This window comes from Delphinus delphis, chromosome 9 (genome assembly GCF_949987515.2).
Source record: "Delphinus delphis chromosome 9, mDelDel1.2, whole genome shotgun sequence".
NCBI lineage: Eukaryota > Metazoa > Chordata > Mammalia > Artiodactyla > Delphinidae > Delphinus > Delphinus delphis.
Window position 1 is genome coordinate 31987746 of NC_082691.1, and position 21088 is coordinate 32008833.

The 21088-nt window shown below is 38.2% G+C and overlaps 1 protein-coding gene across 3 annotated transcripts in view; it reads right to left on the bottom strand.

The window, feature by feature from the left end:
- The window catches only part of SLC25A40 (solute carrier family 25 member 40), a 58476-nt gene extending 37474 nt beyond the window's left edge, over nucleotides 1–21002 (bottom strand). Inside the window, exon 1 of one of the 3 annotated variants that reach the window (XM_069541011.1) lies at nucleotides 20795–21002. In XM_069541011.1, the coding sequence (XP_069397112.1) occupies nucleotides 20795–20894 (100 nt within the window). In that variant the 5' untranslated portion in view covers nucleotides 20895–21002. The remainder of the gene's footprint in view (nucleotides 1–20794) is intronic. The other 2 variants (XM_060020376.2, XM_060020375.2) reach the window with 2 other exon arrangements.
- Between the last annotated feature and the right edge of the window lie 86 nt (nucleotides 21003–21088).

The following is a 21088-nucleotide window of genomic DNA, read 5'->3' on the forward strand; positions in this document are numbered from 1 at the left end:
TAGTGGAATGTCTAGAACTCAAAATGTATTCTTCAGTGCTTTAAATTCCCTCCAGTCCAGGGGGACTTCCCTGGTGGTCCAGTGGTTAAGAATCCATCTTGCAATGCAGAGGACGCCGGTTCGATCCCTGGCTGGGTATTAAGATCCCACAGCTACTGAGCCCGCGCACTGCAACTACAGAGCCCACGCACCACAACTAGAGAGAAGCCCGCACGCCACAACGAAAGATCCCGCGTGCCGCAACTAGGACCCAATGCAGCCAAAAAATAAATAAATATTAAATAAATAAATTCCCTCCAGTCCAATCAACCTACTTATCTTTTTTCTTTGTATCCACTCTTTTATGGGCAGGTACCATCCCTTTTTTAGGGAGCACACGGACTAGTGAGAAAGATGACTTTAACATTAATATCTCCTTTAACTTTGTGAGTCATGAACAAATCTTCTAGAAGAATAGCTTCCTTGCTCAACTATACAAAATTCCTATACAACTATACAAAATTCCTCTTTTCTATACTTTTTCTGCATTCTGTACTCTACTTAAGTTAATATTAATGATTTGCTATACCTGGCCAAGGTGGACTTCAAATATAAATGGCAAACATTCTTAACATGAAAAATCAATGAGCCCCTGTTGGGGGAAGAAAGCTACCTGATGACAAAATCTCAATCAAGCGATCAAGCGATGAATGGAGATGCTTTAGTAAAAGGATTAGAACAATATCCAAGTCAGAAAATAGTAAATCAATATATACTTAGTATCATCAGAACTTTAAATTTTTTCCATCAAATGTGTGTTAAATGCTATCTTATTATAGTTTTATGTTCCCTGATCATTAACGATGCTGAACATCTCTTCATATTATTACCAGTATGTATTGCCTCTTCTGTACTATGTCCATTCATATCTTTTCTCCATTTTTCTCCTGGGGCATTTACTTCTTTTTATTGGTTTGAGGAACTTTTTATTCTTAGTACAAATTATTTGCAGGCTGTGTGAACTGTCTCTTCTCAGAGTCTATGATTTACTTTTCCTCTTTCTTTAAAGTATCTTTTGATAAAGTTCGTAATTATTTTTTGTGGTTAAAAAAAAACACAACATGAAGTCTACCTTCTTAACAAAATTTTAAGTGTACAGTACAGCACTGTTAACTATATGCACATTGTTTTACAGAAGATCTCTAAAACTTTTTCATTTTGCATGACTGAGACTCGATACCCATTAAATAGCAACTCCTATTTCCCCCTTCTTTTCAGCCCCTGGCAACCACCATTCTATGTTCTTCTGCTAAGAGTTTGACAACTTTAGATACCTCTTATGATTAGAATCATGCAGTATTGCTCCTTCTGTGACTGCCTTATTTCGTCCAGCATAATGCCCTCAATGTTCGTCCATGTTGTAGCATATGACAGGATTTCCTTCTTTTATAAGAAGTATATAATACTCTATTGTATGTATGTACCACCTTTTCATTATCCATTCATCCACTGATGGACATTTACATTGTTTCCATTTCTTGAATTATGCATATTGCTACAATGAACGTGGGAATACAAATATCTCTTTGAGATACTGATTTCAATTCTTTTGGATAAATATCCAAAAGGGATTGCTAGATCATATAGTTGTTCTATTTTAAGCTTTTTGAGGAATCTCCACACTGTTTTCCATAGTACACCATTTTACATTCTTACCAACAATGTACAACGTTCTGATTTCTCCACATCCTCACTAGCACATGTTATTTTGTTTTGTTTTTTAATAATGGTCATCATAACAAGTGAAGTGATAACCCTTTGATTTTGATTTCATTTGCTTGATGATTAGTGATGCTCAGCGTCTTTTCATATTCCTGTTGGCCATTTGTACATCTTCTTTGGGGAAATGTCTATTAAGGTCTTTTATCCATTTTTAAATCAGATTATTTGTTTTTTTGTTGTTGTGTTGTAGGTGCTCCTTATATATTTAGGATGCTAATCCCTTATTTGATATATTGTTTGTATATATTTTTCTCTCAACCCATAGACTGTCTTTTCACTCTATTATTTACTTCCTTTGGTGTATAGAAGCTTTTCAGTTTGATACAGTCCCACCTGTCTTTTGTTTTTATTGCTGTGTTTTTGGTGTTACATCCAAGAAATCACTGCCAAGATAAATGCTATAAGGCTATTCCCCTGTTTTCTTCTAGGATTTTTTAAAACTGTGGGTCTTATATTTAACTCTTTAATCCATTTTGAGTTGATTTTGTATATGGTATAAGGGTCAAAATTCTTAATGTAGCCAAATTCATTGGCCTTTTCCTTTATTTTTTTAAAATAAATTTATATATTTCTTTGTTTGTTTATTTATTGGCTGTGTTGGGTCTTCGTTGCTGTGCACAGGCTTTCTCTAGTTGTGGTGAGCAGGGGCTACTCTTCACTGCGGTGCGCGGGCTTCTCATTGCGGTGGCTTCTCGTTGTGGAGCAAGGGATCTAAGCGCACGGGCTTCAGTAGTTGTGGCACGCGGGCTCTGAAGTGCAGGCTCAGTAGTTGTGGTGCACAGGCTTAGCTGCTCCGTGGCATGTGGGATCTTCCTGGACCACGGCTTGAACCCGTGTCCCCTGCACTGGCAGGCAGATTCTTAAGCACTGTACCACCAGGGAAGTCCTGGCCTTTTCCTTTATGGATAACACTTCTTTTGTGTTTTCTTTAAACAATCTTGCCCTACTCAAAAGTCCAAAAGATATTCACCTATATTTTCTCCCTAAAAGTTTTAAACTTTTGCTATTGACAAATTTGAAGTCCTTAATCCACGCAGAAAAGTATTTTAATAGCAAGTGAAGTAGTGACCTAATTTCATCTTTTTCCATGTTAAAATAGATAACTACTTTATCCAGCTCCAAGTATTAAATAATCCCTCCTTTCTCCTTTCAGCTGACATACTACTTGGTCATAACTAAGTTCCATTCCTGTGTGGAACTGTTTCTAGTCTCTCTATTCTATTGGTCAACTTATCCATCCTTAAACTGTACCACACTGTATTATTATTGTGTCCTAATAAGTCCTCATATTTGGTAGGGCAAGTCTTTCCTCCCTGTTCTTCTTCAGAAGTGTCATGATTATTCTTGGCCCTATGGTCCTTCATGTAAGTTTAAAAATCAGCTTACCATTTTCCTTGAAAAACCTCTTTGGGATTTTGGTTTGAATTGAATTGAATCTACAGATAAAACTGGAAAGAATTACATCCACAAATAGCCTACTCCTTCATTTATTCAGGTCTTCCTTAATGTTGTTCTGAAAAAATTAATTTGTCCTATAGAGATACTGCATATTTGTGGCAAATCTAACTCTAGATACTTGATAATCTCTAATACTAACAGTGTCTTCCTTTTAATTACACGTTCTCCTTGTTGCTAGCACATGCAACTAATTTTGTATATTCAACATGTATCCAGCCAACCTTGCTAAAAAAAATCCTCTATTATTTCTAATTATTGACTTATAGACTCTTGAGTTTTTCATGTTGTCTGCAAAAGCATATATTGTAAGTTTATACTGTTTGCAAACAATGACATTGATATCTGCCATTCCCAATCATTATGCTACCATTTTAAATTTTCTTACTGCACAGACCAGGATCTCCAACACAGTATTTGAGAAAGAGTGGTGAAAATGAGTATCATTGTTCCATACCTGAATTTAAAAAGAATTCTTCTAAGATTCCCCATTAGGATGATGTTTGCTCTAGACTTTTTATTTATCTATTCATTTTTAAACGAACACTCTTCATCACATTAATGAATTTTCTTTCCAATCCTAATTTATTATACTTTCTTTCCTTGATACTTAGTTCCTTTCTACTACTAAGTAGTATGCCACTGTATGGATATACTACAATTTCTTTATCCATTCACCGGTTGATGGAAATCTGGGTTGTTTCAAGTTGGGGGCTAGTACAAATAAAGGAGCTATGAATATCCACATCTAAATCTTGAGCAAACAAGTAGAAATAAACTGGCTGGATCAAATGGCAAATGCATGTTTAAATTCTTAAGAAATTGCCAAAGTATTTTCCAAAGCAGTTGTATCATTTTATATTCTCACCAGTAAGTTCTGGTTACTCCACATCCTTAACAACACTTGGTATGGTGATTTTTAAAAATTGTACCCATTTGAATAGCTGAGTAGTGATATCTCAATGTGGTAGTACTTTGCATTTTCCCAAGGGAAAATGATGTTTTACATCTTTTCACAGGGTTATTTGCAATATCTTCTTTACCCAGTTTTTTCCTTTTGTTCCTTGTGCCACTTCTAAATAACAGAATAGGACAGAGAGATAAAATGTCACTTTTAAGATTATGTTATAAATGACTGTGACATTCATCCTACTTGACTCTTTGCTCTCTCTCGCTTGCTCTGATAGAAGCTGTTATAGTGTGAACTGCCTGACGGAGAGGCCCACTTGGGCACCAAGGGCCAGCATGGAACTAGGGCCCCTCCAGTCCAACAAGTAATAGGAAACTGAATCTTGCTAACAAGCACATTTGTGAGACTGGAAGCAAATCCCTCCCCAGTTGAGCCTTGAGATGAACGTAACCTCAGCTAGCATCTTCACTGCACCCTTGTGAAAGACCAAGTTTTACCCACTTGAGCCACATCCAGATTCCTGACACACAGAAACTGTGAGACAGTAAATAATTGTTGCTTTAAAGCACTATATTTTGGAGTAATTTGTTACACAGCAACAGACAGGTAATATAGCATCTATTGGGATGATTGTATGGCCTTTCCTTTTAAGCTGATTATATGGCAATTTACATTGCTTGACTTTTTAATGTTTAAACTTCTTTGCAGATAAACACCACTTGATTATGTTTTATCCTTTTTGTATAGCATTAGTTTTGACTTGTTAAATTTTTGCTAAGAATTTTAGTATCATGTTCATGAGGGATACTGGTGCATAATTTTTTTTTATTAATTAATTTATTTTTAGCTGTTTTGGGTCTTTGTTGCTGTGTGCAGGCTTTCTCTAGTTGCAGCGAGCAGGGGCTACTCTTCGTTGTGGTGCAGGGGCTTCTCATTGTGGTTGCTTCTTTTGTTGCGGAGCATGGGTTGTAGATGCACGGGCTTCAGCAGTTGTGGCTTGCAGGCTACAGAGCGCAGGCTCAGCAGTTGTGGCACACGCGCTTAGTCGCTCTGCAGCATGTGGGATCCTCCTGGACCAGGGCTCGAACCCGTGTTCCCTGCATTGGCAGGCGGATTCTTAACCACTGCGCCACCAGGGAAGTCCACTGGTGCATAATTTTCTTTTCTTGTATTGTTTTTGTCTTATTTTGATTAATATTGGACAGAATTGAGCCTGGGGTTTTCTTTAGGAGATATAAGGATATTTGGGTTATTTCTTTCTTCTTGTGTAAGTGTTGGCAGTTTGTGTATTTCAAGGAATTTGTCCATTTAAGTTGTTAAACATATGAGCATATGATCATAAGGTTGTTCATAATATTGCTTTATTGTCCATTTAATGGCTATAGGCTCTGTAGTTATGTTGCCTCTCTTTCTTTATATTAGTTAATTTGCATCTCCTCTTTCTTTCCTGATCTGGCAAGAGAGTTGTAAATTTTATTGACCTTCGCAGAAAACCAAATTTTGATCTCATTTCCTCCATTGTTTTTGTTTTCTATACCACTGCTTTCTCACATCATCTTTATTTCTTTACTTTTTACCTTGGATTTGTGGACATTATTGATTTAGTATCTTTCTTCTTTTTAAGATAGGCTTTGTAGGGCTAAAAATTCCCTTTCAAGCACTGTTTATATTGCATCTCACAAATCTGGATATATTGTGTTGTCATTTTTATTCTGTTCAAAATATTTTCTAACTTTCTGGTATTTCTTATATCATACCTATTGGGTTTTAGTATCAAGGCTATGCTAATCTCATAAAATTAGGTGGAGAATATTTTCCTTTAGAAGAGTCTGTAAGGTTGGGATTATTTGATCCTTAAATATTTGATAGACTATAACTGTGAATTATAACTGTATCTGTGAATTTTATTTTGTGTTTTCAAAATATGCATAATTTTATTATTTGTTAAACAGATACTCAGAAAAATCCATGCATTTTTTTGGTGATGAAAAGGCTATGATTATTTTGTACATAAACAATCACCAACCTTACCACAAAAATATAATAACATATACTAAACCAAAGAAGAAGAGAAATCTTCATTGAGTTTTATAATTTTTGGTCATTTGAGTCACTACAATGTAAACTAACCACTGTAACATAAGAGATACAATATTATTCACTATATACATGAGTTTCTCATAGCCACAAGTATTCGATTCCACAAATCACTGAAAAGTTTAAATGCATAAATAACACTCTATTTGGTAGTAGCTACTTCCATAGGGAATTTTGGACGGGCTATCTAACATTCATTCTTTAAAACACCCTCAAGTACGAAACTACTCTTGCTACTGGGAAAATCAGACACACACAAAACCAATTTACCACGATAGGCTTCAATCTGGGCCATGAGAAAAGTCTCAAATGAATTTAACAGGTTTTAAGTCATATAAAGTATGTTCTGTGACAACAATGGAATTAAACTAGAAAACAAAAACAGAAAGGTATCCGGAAATCCCTAAATACTGGGAAGCTGAATAGCACACCTCTAAATATCTCATGGGTCAAAGTAGAAATCAAAAAGCATTCTTACACATAATAATGAAGTGTTGAGGGGACTTCCCTGGTGGTCCAGTGGTTAAGAATCCACCTTCCAATGCAGGGGACATGGGTTTGATCCCCGGTCAGGGAAGTAAGATCCCACATACCACAGGGCAACTAAGCCCGTGTGCTCTGGAGCCTGCACACCACAACTAGAGAGCCTGCACTCCACAACTACTGAGTCCACACCCTCTGAAGCCCACACACCACAACTAGGGAGAAGCCCACACGCTGCAACGAAGACCCCATGCGTCGCAATGAAAGATCCCACATGCTGCAACGAAGATCCCGCATGCCACAACTAAGACTCAATGCAGCCAAATAAATAAATAAATGAATATTTAAAAAAATAATTAAGTGTTGAAGGTTTCCTTTTGACATCAAGCACATGATAAAAATACACATTACCGCTACACATATTTAATATTTTATTAAAGTTTTTCTAGCCATCTAGGTAAAGCAAAAAGTATATATAAAGTTTAGAAAGAGAAAAAAATCAATATTTGCAGATGACATAATTGTGAACACAGAAAATTTAAGCCCATCATTGAATTATTAAAACGAATAAATTAGCAGTGTTGCTAGCTATAAAAACCAATATGCTAAGTTAAATACATTTCTATATACCTGTAACACATAGCAAATTAAATTTAAAATAAACAGCATGTACAGGAGCATGGAAGAATTTCACGTACTCTGGCAATAAATCTCACAACATATTCTCAAGACATCTGTAAAAAATATATATAAAATTTAACCAATTTAAAAGTATTTATAATTCAAAACGATACATGCACCCCTATGTTCATAGCAGCACTATTCACAATAGCCAAAACATGCAAACAACCTAAATGTCCATCAACAGATGAATGGATAAAGAAGATGTGGTACATATATACAATGGAATGCTACTCAGCCATAAAAAAGAACGAAATAACGCCATTTGCAGCAACATGGATGCAACTAGAGATGATCGTATTAAGTGAAGTAAGTCAGAAAGAGAAAGACTAATATCATGTATCACTTATGTGTGTAATCTAAAATATGGCACAGGGACTTCCCTGGTGGTCCAGTGGTTAAGACTTCACCTTCCAATGCAGGGGCTGCGAGTTCGATCCCTGGTCAGGGATCTAAGATCCCACATGCCTTGCAGCCAAAAACACCAAAACATAAAAACAGAAGCAATACTATAACAAATTCAATAAAGACTTTAAAAAATGGTCCACCTCAAAAAAAAAAAATCTTTAAAAAAAATAAAATAAGGGCTTCCCTGGTGGCGCAGTGGTTGAGAGTCCGCCTGCCGATGCAGGGGATGGGTTCGTGCCCCGGTCTGGGAAGATCCCACATGCCGCAGAGCGGCTGGGCCTGTGAGCCATGGCCGCTGAGCCTGCGCGTCCGGAGCCTGTGCTCTGCAGCGGGAGAGGCCACAACATTGAGAGGCCCGCGTACCGCAGAAAAAAATAAAATAAAATAAAAAATAAAATAAAATATGGCACAAATGAACCTATCTACAAAACAGAAACACACTCACGTACATAGACAACAGACTTGTGGTTGCCAAGGGGGAAGTGGGTGGTGGAGGGAAGGACTGGGAGTTTGGGATAAACAGATGTAAACTATTATATATGGGATGGATAAACAAGGTCCTACTGTATAGCACAGGGAACTATATTCAATATCCTGTGATAAACCATAATGGAAAAGAATATAAAAAAAAGAACGGGGCTTGCCTGGTGGCGCAGTGGTTGAGAGTGCACCTGCCAATGCAGGGGACACGGGTTCATACCCCGGTCCGGGAAGATCCCACATGCCGTGGAGCGGCTGGGCCCCGTGAGCCATGGCTGCTGAGCCTGCGCTTCGCAATGGGAGAGGCCACAACAGTGAGAGGCCCGCGTACCGCAAAAAAAAAAAAAAAAAAAAAAAAAAGAACGTCTATGTGTATAACTGAGTCACTTCGCTATACAGCAGAGATTAGCACAACACTGTAAATCAACTCTACTTCAATTAAAAAAGTAAAATTTTGTTAAGAAGTCTTAATATAAAAAAAAAATACGATTTCGGACTTCCGTGGTGGCTCAGTGGTTAAGAATCCGCCTGCCAATGCAGGGGACACAGGTTCAAGCCCCAGTCCGGGAAGATCTCACATGCCATGGAGCAGCTAAGCCCATGCACCACAACTACTGAGCCTGTGCTCTAGAGCCCACAAGCCACAACTACTGAGCCCACATGCCACAACTACTAAAGCCCGCGCACCTAGAGCCCATGCTCTACAACAAGAGAAGCCACCGTGATGAGAAGACCGCGCACCTCAACAAAGAGCAGCCCCCGCTCACCACAACTAGAGAAAGCCCGCGTGCAGCAACAAAGACCCAACACAGCCAAAAATAAATTAATTTAAAAAAATACCACTTCACGAACTGAAATAATGAATGCTATGAATATATCAATTCTTCCAGATTATAAATTCACAGGAATCACAACTAAAATCCCCAATTTTTTTTCATTTGTGGATTTGATAAAATACTTCCCCAAACCTATATGGAAGTAGAAAATGACAAGAATTGCCAAAAATTGTGAAATGCGCTAAAGCAGAGCTTACAAGGAAATTTATAGCATTATATGCTTATATTAGAAAAAATCTAAAAACCAATGATCTAAGCACCTCCCCTAAGAAACCAGAAAAAGAGCAAATTAAAACCAAAAAAAGCAGAAAGAAACAAACTAAAAACTGTAACAATTCACTAGAGAGATTCAATAGCATATATGAGGGGGCAGAAGAAAGAATCAGCAAACCTGAAGAAAGATCAATTGAGATCACTCAATCTGAGAAATAAAAAGAAAAAGAATGAAGAAAAATGAATGGTCTCAGAGACCTGTGTGACATTATCAAGCATACCAACCTACACATAATGAGAGTCCCAGGAGAGGATAGAAAGGGAAAGAATACAAGCCAAAAACTTCCCAACTTTGATTAATGGGGGGGGGGGGGCTGGGGGGGAGAAGAAAAAGAAACTATACATCCAAGAGGCTCACCAAATTCCTGGTAGGATAAACTGAAAGAAAGCCACACTGAGAACCTTATAATCAAACTGCCAAAAGCCAAATACAATGAGAATTCTGAAAGCAGGGAGAGGAGCAATTCATTATATTAAAAGGATCTTCAATGATTAAAAGCTGATTTCATATCTAAAACCATGGAGACCAGAAGGCAGTGGAATACCATTTTCAAGCAGTGAACAAAAGACTTAACGAAGAATTCTATACCTAGCAAAATTATCCTCCAAAATTGAGAAAAAAGTTAAGATATTCCCAGATAAACAAAATCAGATAGAACTTGTCACTACTGATCTTGTCCTACAAGAAATACTAGGAGGAATCCAGTCAGGATAAAATGAAACACACCACTAGGTAGTAACTGGAATTCATATGATGAAACAAAGAGCACTGGCAAAGGTAACAACATAGATGAATATAAAAGAAAACTGGATAAAGCAATAAAATAAATCTTTATTGATAGGCATTCAATATTATAAAGATGTAATTTGTATGACAACAATAGCACAAAGGAAGGGGAAAGGGAATGGAGCCATATACTGTTGAAGTTAAAATCATACTAATCTGAACCAGATTGTTATAAATTAAAATACTAATTATAATTCCCTAGGCAAACACTAAGAAAATAACTCAAAAAAATATAATAGAGAAGACAAGAAAACTAAAATGGTATATGAGAAAACATCTATTTAAAACAAGTGAAGGCAGTAATAAAGGAAGAATGTGACTATACAAATGTACAGAAACAAATAGAAAAATGGCAGACATAAATCCTTTTAAATGTAAAATGGATTAAACAATCCAATAAAGGGCAAAAATTGGCAGAATTTTGAAAAAATCAAAGTATACCCTATCTATAAGAGACCTATTTTATATTCAAACACAAAAACAGATTGAAAGTAAAAGAATAGTACATAAGCAAAGGCAACTACATACATAAACATAAAAGTCTGCATTAATGGATTTTTGGTTAGTAATTCCTCTTTTTCCCTTCTAATGACTTAAAATACAATTATATAAAACAATAATTAAGGGCTTCCCTGGTAGCACAGTGGTTAAGAATCTGCCTGCCAACACAGGGGACATGGGTTCGAGCCCTGGTCCGGGAAGATCCCACATGCCGTGGAGCATCTAAGCCCATGTGCCACAACTACTGAGCCTGTGCTCTAGAGCCCATGAGCCACAACTACTGAGCCTGCATGCCACAACTACTGAGCCGACGCACCTAGAGCCCGACACACCTAGAGCCCGTGCTCTGCAACAAGACAAGCCACGGCAATGAGAAGCCCACACGCCACAACCAAGAGTAGCCCCCGCTCACCGCAACTAGAGAAAGCCCGTGCGCAGCAACAAACACCCAATGTGGCCAAAAATAAATTAATTAATTTTTTTAAAAAATTAAAAATCTATGTTAATCACTGCCATTTATAACATTGTTATTTGTAACATACAATGTCATTAACATTGCATATTTATTTATATATGTTATATGTTTACTATATATATCAACATAACATATACAAATATAATACTTATATTTATTACATATTTATAATATACACATTTAAATGCACATTATATATGTGCTTATACATATTGCATACATTATATATGTTATACATACAACAGTAACAATATGTCATTTATAACAATAACAACGTAAGGGGGTTGGGGGAATGGAGTTATACAGGAGTGAAGTTTTTGTATACTATTAAAAACAAGTTGTTATTAATCTGAAATCACTGTTATAAATGTGAATTGTAATCCTCAAGACAACCACTAAAAACATAACTAAAATATATACAGAAAAAATGAGAATGCAATCAAAACAGTACACTAGAACGTCTAACACAAAAGAAGGCAGTGAAGGAACTGAGTAACAAAAACATACGACATACAGAAAACAGAGCAAAATGGCAATGCAAGCCTTCTATTTGAATAATTTCATTAAAGATAAATGGATTAAACTCTCTAAGAGACAGAGACTGGAAGGTTAAATATAAGAAGTGATCTAACTATATGCTGTCTACAAGAAACTCATTTTAGTACCAAATACACAAATAGGTCGAAAATAAAAGTGTAAAAGATATGTTATGAAAGTGGTAACCAAAAGAGAGCTAGAGTGACAATACTAATATCAGACAAAATAAATTTTAAGACAAAAATTGTTAAAACAGACAAAGAAGAATGTTATATGATGATATAAGAGTCAATCTATCAAGATAAAAAAATTATAAACATATATAACACCTAACAACAGAGCCCCAAATTATATGAAGCAAAAACTGACCAGAAGATGGCCCAACAATAGTTGGAAGCTTCAATATATTTCACTTTCAATAATGAACAGAACTAGACAAAAGATAAACAAGGAACTAGAAAACTTAAAACAATACTGTAAGGTCGGATCTTAACAAACAAACGGCACCGCGAAACAGAGGAAAGCTTCAAGTGAGCTTTATTAGGGAGCGCTCCCGGGCAAGGTTCACTGGTCCGAGAGAAAGGGGCCAGAGAAGTCGCACCTGGGCGAGGGTTGGGCAAGATTTTACAGGGGAAGAAGGTAAAGGGGTGTGGTGAATCTGGGAGGGCGCAGGGTATTCCTTATTTGGTGGTCTTTTCGGGTATCCTGGGGGACCGTTAGTCCCGCCCCTCGAAAGGCGGGATGGCTGGGCTGGGTTCAAAGTCCCCAGGTCAGTTCCTGGAACTGGGTGGTCCGGAATGTCTCCAGGGCAGTTTCTGGAACTGGGTGGTCCGGAGAATTTCGGTCTGATGCAACCTGTGAATCTGATTGTGTTCCCCTGCCTCGGGCCAGTTGGCCTTACAAATACTATAAACCAACTAGACCTAACAACACACAGAATACTCCACCAAACGAGAAAAATACACATTCTTCTCAGGTGAACATGGAATATTCTCCATGATAGATCGTACGTTAGGGCACAAAAAAAGTTTCAAGAAGTTTAAAAAGACTAAAATAATACAAAGCATCTTCTCTGACCACAGTAGAATAAGAAATCAGTATCAAAAAGAAATTTGGAAAATTAAAAAATGTTGAATGAAACAATACACTCTTAAATAACCAATAGGTCAAAGAATCCATTACAAGGTAAATTAGAAAACACCTTGAAATGAATGAAAATACAACATATCAAAACGTAAGGAATGCAACGAATGCAGTGCTAAGAGGGAAATTTATAGTTGTAAAAGCCTACATTAAAAAAAAAGATCTCTCAAATCAATGGCCTAAAATCCCCCTTATGGAACCCCCAAAAAGAAGAGTTACCTAAACTCAAAGCAAGAAGAGGAAAGAAATAGTACAGATTAGAATGTGAATAAACAAAATAGAAGAAAAACCATAGAGAATCAATGAAACCAAAAGTTGCTTCTTTAAAAGGATCACCAAAGTTAACATTTAGCTAAACTGACCAAGAAAAATGAGAAGACTCAAATTAGTAAAATCAGGCATTAAAGTAGAGATATTACCACCAGCTTTACAGAAATAAAAATTATTATAGGAGAATATTACAAACAAGTATCTGTCAACAAATCATTTAACCTAGATGAAATAAACAAATTCCTAGAAACATACAAAGTACCAAAAGTGATTCAAGAAGAAAGGGAATACTTTCTAACTCATTCTATAAAACAAATATTACTCTGATACCAAAGCCATAAAAAGACATCACTTGAAAACTACAGACTAATAATGTATCATATGAAACAGGAGGGAAGAGGGCAGGGCACAACTCTTAAAGAATGACAGAGGGCTTCCCTGGTGGCACAGTGGTTGAGAGTCCGCCTGCAGATGCAGGGCACACGGGTTCGTGCCCTGGTCCGGGAAGATCCCACATGCCGCGGAGTGGGGCCCGTGAGCCATGGCCGCTGAGCCTGTGCGTCCGGAGCACAGGCTCCACAACGGGAGAGGCCACAACAGTGAGAGGCCCGCGTATCGCAAAAAAAAAAAAATTACAGAGCCGTTGAGGATACAACATAAACTGGTTAAAACCAACTAGGTCCAAGATGGTGGAAGATTCCACTTCCAATAGACCTTGAGCCTCATCCTACTGTCATTGTAATACATTAGCATGCTAAATGACACACCCACGGGTGTCATGACAGTTCCGAGGCTGACCATAAAAGGACAAAAAGTGGGTGGCAGCCCAATTCCTAGAAATCCCCGCCCCTTCCCCGAAATAGTTGGAATAATCCTATGAAATTACCCGGGCCCGTAAAAACTAACCTCCCCATATTCTGGGCCACTCTCACCTTTTGAGACAGACCTCATTCTGTCTATGGAATGTGTATCTCTCTAAATAAATCCACTTCTTATCTATAACTTTGTCTCTCACTGAAATCTTTCTGCTACGAGACAGAAAGAACCTGAGCTTCATTAAGTCCTGAGACCAGGTGTGCGATCTCAATCAGAAGACAGTGGGTTCCAGTCCCAGTCTGACTGAGTTTTGGCTGAGCAAAAGTCTCAGCCTGTGGGTTCAAGTCCCAATCTGAGTTTTGGCTGGGTTCGAGTCCCATCTGAGTTGTGCAGTTTCACATAGATGCAAAAGTTCTCCACAAAATACTAGTAAACTAAATCCAGCCTTATATTAAAACAATTTACACCATGACCAAGTTGGATTTAACCCCAAACATGCAAAGGTGGTTCAACTTACGAAAATCAATCAATGGAATTCACCACACTAATGAGATAAACAGAACCACATGATGAACTGTTATTACAGTAAAAATTGGAAAAAAAATCCAACATCTTTTCATGATACAAACGCTCAAAAATGTAGGAAAAGAAGGGAATTTCATCAACATGATAAAGGGCACCTAAGAAAAACCCACATATAACATCATACTTAATGGAGAAAGACTGAAAGTTTTCCCCCTAACATTAGGAAAAAGACAGAGACATCTGCTTTCTTGCTAATCATGGAAGTTCCAGCTAACAGCAATTAAGCAATAAAAACAAAGACATCCAGACTTGAAAGAAAGAAGTAAAACTATCTCTATTCACAGATGACTAGATTTTATCTCTTGAAAACTCCTAAGAATCCACCCAAAAAACCTATCAGAGCTAATAAATAAATTCAGCAAACAAAATCAACATATAATAATCAATTGTAATTCTATATAGCAATTAACAATCTGGAAATGAAACTAAGAAAACAATTCCAGTTAGAAAGCACCTGAGCATAACTTTATAGTTATGCCCTCTGGCCTCCTGTATCTGAGCTTCCTTGGATTCAAACAACTGCAGACCATGTAGTACTGCAGTACATATTTAATGAAAAAAAAAAAATCCACATATAAGTGGACCTGCACAGTTCAAACGTGTGTACAATGAAAATTACGGAACATTGCTGAAACAAACTAAAGCGGACTTAAGTAAGGGGGAAAACATCCTGTGTTCATGGATAGGAACCCATAATACTGTTAAGATGGCAATACTATACAAATTCAATGCAATCACTCTCAAAATTCCAACTGCTCTTTTGTAGAAATGAATAAGCTGACTCTAAAATTCACATGAAATTTCAAGACCCTTTCAATAACCAAAACAATCCTGAAAAAGGAGAACAAATTTAAAGGACTCAGACTTCCCAATTTCAAAACTTACTATAAGGCTACCAGTAATCAAAGTAGTGTGGAAGCAGCTTAAACATATAGATCATGGAATAGAACTGATAGTCCCAAACAACCTCATACATCTATGGTCAACTGATTTTCAACAGTCTTTTCAAGAAATGGTGCTGGGACAAATGGATATCCACATGCAAAAGAATGAAGCTGGACCCTTAGCTCACACAATATACACAAATTAACTTAAAATGGGTCAAAGACCTAAGCTACTACAAAACTCTTAGAAGATGAAGTAAAGCCAAATGACCTTGGATTTGGCAATAGTTTCCTAAATATGACACTAAAAGTACAAGAAACAAAAGAAAAACATAAAATTGAATTTTATCAAAATTAAAACTTTTGTGTATCACAGGACACTGCCAATAAAGTGAAAAGACAAGCCACAGGATTGGAGAAAATTTTTGCATATCTATCTGATAAGAGTCTAGTATATAATGGCCACGTTCCCTGCATCGGCAGGCGGACTCTCAACCACTGCGCCACCTGGGAAGCCCTACAAAATCTTTAAGAACACTTACAACTCAACAACAAAAAGACAAGAGCCCAATTAAAAAATGGGCAAAGGACCTGAAAAGACACTTATTCAAAGAAGATATACTAATGGCCAAGTAACACATGAAAAGATGCTCAACATCACTGATCATTGGAGAAATGCAAATTAAAACCACGATGAGATACCACTTCACAGCCATTAGGAAAGCTATAATTAAAAAACAAAAAGGAAATATAACAAGTGTAGGTGAGGATGTGGAGAAATAGGCAACCTTTTACACTGCTGGTGGTAATGTACAATGATGCAGCCACTGTGGAAAAGCTTGGCAGTTCCTGAAAATGAAAGAAGCCAGGCATAAAAAACCACTTATTTTATTATGCCATTTATATCAATATGAAATGTTCATAATTGGCAAATCCATAGAAACAGAAAGCAGATTAGTAGTTGTCACAGGTTGGGGGGTGGGGGGGGATAAGGAATGACCGCCTAATGAGTACTGGGTTTCTTTTTGAAGTATTGAAAATGTCTGGAATTATATGGTGGTGATCGTTGCACAACACTGTGAATACACTGAAAGTCACTGAATTATACACTTCAAGATAGTTGAAATGAATTTTATGTTAGGGAATTTCATCTCAATTTTTTAAAAAACTACATGAGATAACCAGTTCACACCCAGTGAGTGACAAGGATGTTTAACAACTGGGACTCTCATACATTGCTGCAAGGAACAGTTACTAAAAACTTCTGTAGTTTCTCACCATGTTAAACATTCAGTAAACATATGATCTATCAATTCCAAGACAAATAAAAGCCTATGTCCACAAAAAGACCTATATACAAATGTTCATAGCAGCATTATTCATAATAGCCCCAAATTAGAAATAACCCAAATATCCATCAAGAGGGGATGGGTAAACTGTGGTATATTCACAGAATGGAATGCTACTCAACAATAAAAAGGAATGGACCACTGATACATGTAGCAACATGGATGAATCATGAAAATATGTTATTCAAAATAATGGAGATGCAAAGCATATAAATTACATGATTCCATTTATATGAAGTTGAAATACAGGAAAAATTATTTATGATATTAGAAATCAGAAGAGTGGTTACCACTGGTGAAGGGAGATTGGAACAAGGAGTGAAATAACTTTCTGTGGTGACAGAAATGTTCTTTATTTTGATGGGGGTTGGTAATTACATGGATATACGTATTTGTTAGAACTCATCAATCTGTACGCTTAAAATGGGTGCACTTTATTGTATGTGGATTATAAAACATACTAGAAATTTTTAAAACTTACATGATGAGACTTCAATGGGAGTCTTAAAGTAAACAAGTCTCACTGGGCCTAGCCCACTGCAGGTGCTCAATCAATATAAAAGGAAAGAAAAAAGTGGGCTAGGAAGGTAGATTGTTTTATAACCATGGCTGGGAGTTCCCTCGTGGTGCAGTGGTTAAGAATCCGCCTGCCAATGCAGGGGAAACGGATTTGATCCCTGGTCCGGGAAGATCCCACATGCCGCGGAGCAACTAAACCCGTGCGCCACAACTACTGAGCCTGCGCTCTAGAGCCCGTGCTCTGCAACAAGAAGCCACCGCAATGAGAAGCCGCGCACTGAAGAGTAGCCCCCGCTCGCCGCAACTAAAGAAAGCCCACACACAGCAATGAAGACCCAAAAAAGTCAGAAAAAAATCACTGCCAAATATGTATTGTGTAATATCCTAAAGGAATTTACAATCTAGTTCAGAATGTAATACAACCTATGAACCAACTCAGTATCCTTAACAGCTCCGACAGGTACCACAGCAGCCTCTGAATTATACTGTCTCAACGTGATTCACTCTCAAATTTTGAATTTTCCTGTCTTGCTTATTCTCCATTTTTGACCCTTCTCTTAGGTTATGTTCAGGGACTTGATATGCTGAATTTTCCTTGGTTTCCCAGCCCAGCCTCACCTGAGACATGGACTCCAGCGCCACAGCCACTAACCAACTCTATCCCTTCATATGCTTAGCTTGCAAAACTAAGAACTTAATCTCAGAAAAACCTTAGACCCTCCAATTCACCAGGGTAATGAGACTCTAAAATATGAAAATTAATTAATAACAATAGCAACAGAACACATTCCAGGAAATAATATATCAAGAGCTGGCAAATAAATCAAACTGGACTATTACTGAAGTCCCCAAATGAGCAGGAGATAAAGGCTAAGTCAGGCTTGTTATGAAAAGGAAAGAGGAACACCTGTGAGCCAGGTGGAGAGGCTTAAGGAAAAGAAATAAGGAAAGTGGTATCGTAGAAAAATGAATAAATCCATTTGTCTAGACTCTAGAATAAAAATTATACTTGTATATTCATGAGGCAGTCTGAAAAAGCAAATTAAGGCCTCATTGGATAATTACAGAAAGTTGTGGAGTAGACAGAGCACATTATTTTCATTTACAGATGAGGAAATTGTAGTATGGCAAGGTTAGTATTTGCCCAAGGTCATAAAACTACCTAGGAATAGAGCCAGTACTGAATGAAATTCATTTTCTCTTGATTCACAGTCAAACATTCATTTACTTAGACCATGATTCTACTCAATGTTTTCCAACTTTGTTTAATAGAATTCTTTAAGCAACTTTTCACAAGTAACGCTGCCCCCATTTATTTCTTCTTGCATGTATACCTTTCACCTGAAGCACATCTCAAGACATACTTTAAATAAATCTTATTCTTTGACCAATAGCCCTGATTATTTGCATGATAGTAAGGAGGTTTCTATGTTTACAGGCCATAGATATATGACCACATCCTTCTTCTGGTGGCTACTACAAGATTTGAGTTCCAATAATAATTTTTTTTAAATTGTCCTTGGGTTACAGATCAGAAAATTTCTAACACTGTCCAGCAAAACAAACTTTCTGCTTATTCACAGCTTGACATTATCTCCTGCAGTGCAGTCAAGGGTGTGTCTAAAAGCCTAGGGTGCCACTATGTTACTGTCCTTCCTCATTGTAGTAAATAAGAAAGGTACCTCATCTTTCACTGGAACATAAAATGGGCTTCCTGTTTTTATTTTCTTCAACAGAAACCTATCTTTCCCATATCCCCTAAACCTTCCAAAGACCCTATCTTCCCTTCCTATCATGATAATTTCCTACACTGACAAATTTTTTGCAAGAGTATAGTCAACCCATCTCCACTTCAAGCCTATCATTTTTATCTAGTACTTACCTTAGCCATCTCCTGAAATTCTCACTAAGGAACCAATGACATCTTAAACACCAGAATCGAAGGCCTATTTTTCAAGTCTTAGCCTTTTGGAACGCTTGAAGATGGAGAGAGGCTGATATATAGAGTTCACCAGAATGACAGCACTAACTCAGCTCTCACTCTGTGCCAGGCACTGTACTAATTAAGGTTCCAAAAATGTTTCAATTAATTCTCACAACGTCTGAGAAGTGTTTATTACCTCCATTTTCAGATATTAAAATTTAGGGTCAAAATTACCCAAAACCATATAGTTAGTGAAGCCTGCACGATCCCAAAGTTTGTAATTCTGTGACATTTGAAGATTAGTTCCCAGTTCTCTTCCTAACTCTGTGGCCTTTTCTCCGTCTCCTTCACTAGCTCATCATCCTCCGCTCACCACTACCTCTCTTATTTCACATGCTCTCCTGGGCAATTTCCATTTCCTCCCGTGGCTTTAACTACCTTCTACACTAGTGTTTCTCAATCTTTTAAGACTTTTTATAAACATAAAAATCATGTGCTCTTTTGGTAGCTTACATTTTGAAAAGATTGTTTTTCCCAAATAGAAATTCTAGTGTTGTTCAAACTACACCTCCTGCCTTTTAAGATCTGATAACCTCTTAGGCATCACCCCATGACTGAGAATCAGCGACTGGTCTGTATGACGTCTCTCAAATCAGTCTTCCCTCTCCTGACCATCCCCACTCTCTCCCAGACATCTCTCCTGAATTACAAATATTACCCGGTGTCTAATAAAAATAGATCCATTATCGTCTCCCCAAACTAAGATCATCCACAGCAAAACTCATTTCCCTTACCAAACCTGAACCACCTCTTTGTGTTCTCCATTTTGGCTAAAGGTATTACAATCTACCCTTTTCTATGCTTTTAAGGTACCTATCTGTGAAACGGCAACACTGGCACTAACTCCCCTTAGCTACCAAATTAAAAATCAACCATCAAACAACGAGACACTATCGTGTCCACAAGGTAAGGAATGTAAAGCATAGTACAAGATTCAACGCTTTTACTCCTTACGAAGTTTACGAGAAAAAAACACACCAAAATCCATTTTTTGTGTGTGAAGCGTTTCCCACTTACCAAACAAAATTAATTTACTTTCCAAAACATTTAAATGTAATCCTTACTACAAATCCCATTTTAGAGATGAAAAAACCTGATATTCAAAGGGATTAGGTAATTTAACCCAAGTTTTACAGCTGGTCGGTGCAAGGTCCAGACCCTAAACCCTAGACTTGAGATTTCAAATTCCCTTTCCTGTTATTGTTGAAATAAACTTCTACACATTAAAACGAAATCTCGGGTGTGCACAACAGAGGTCAACGGAGCAGCGCACGCAAATACCAGAAAGCACAAGGCATCCTGGACGCGCTCTAGGCCGGGGTCCTCCTTGCCCAACCCTCGCTCCGACGCCCCCCGGCCACTCTTTCCCCGCCAAGACCCTCTGCGGCCTGCCTCCAGCCAGCCCGGTGACCGCGGGAAAACGGCGCTCTGAGACTCGGGGCGCGCTGGGTAGAGGCTGCCGCCGCCGCCAACCGCCCCACCCCAATCTGCGTCCCGGCTCGGCCGTAGCCGCCGCGCCTCCAGCCGCCGGGACAGCCGACCCGGGGGGAGCAAACGTACCTGGTGGAGGAAACGGCTGGAGGGCAGGCGGTCCCGGCAACCTTAGAAGGTGGGAATGACCTCGGAGGCGAGTTGGTCTGGCTGGCGGCGCTAACTGCATTCACTCCCTTTGGCCACCTCGGGGCCACAAAGACTCTTCAAACCAGTACCGGGTACAGTACACCGGCGACGAGAACCCGGGGCGGATCTGAGGGCGAGAAGGCGTAGCAGTGGGTAAGGCGCAGGGGCGGAGACGCGGCCCGTGGGGGCGGGGCGCAGGCGCGAGGAGGCGGGGTGTGAGGGGCCGGATGCGCA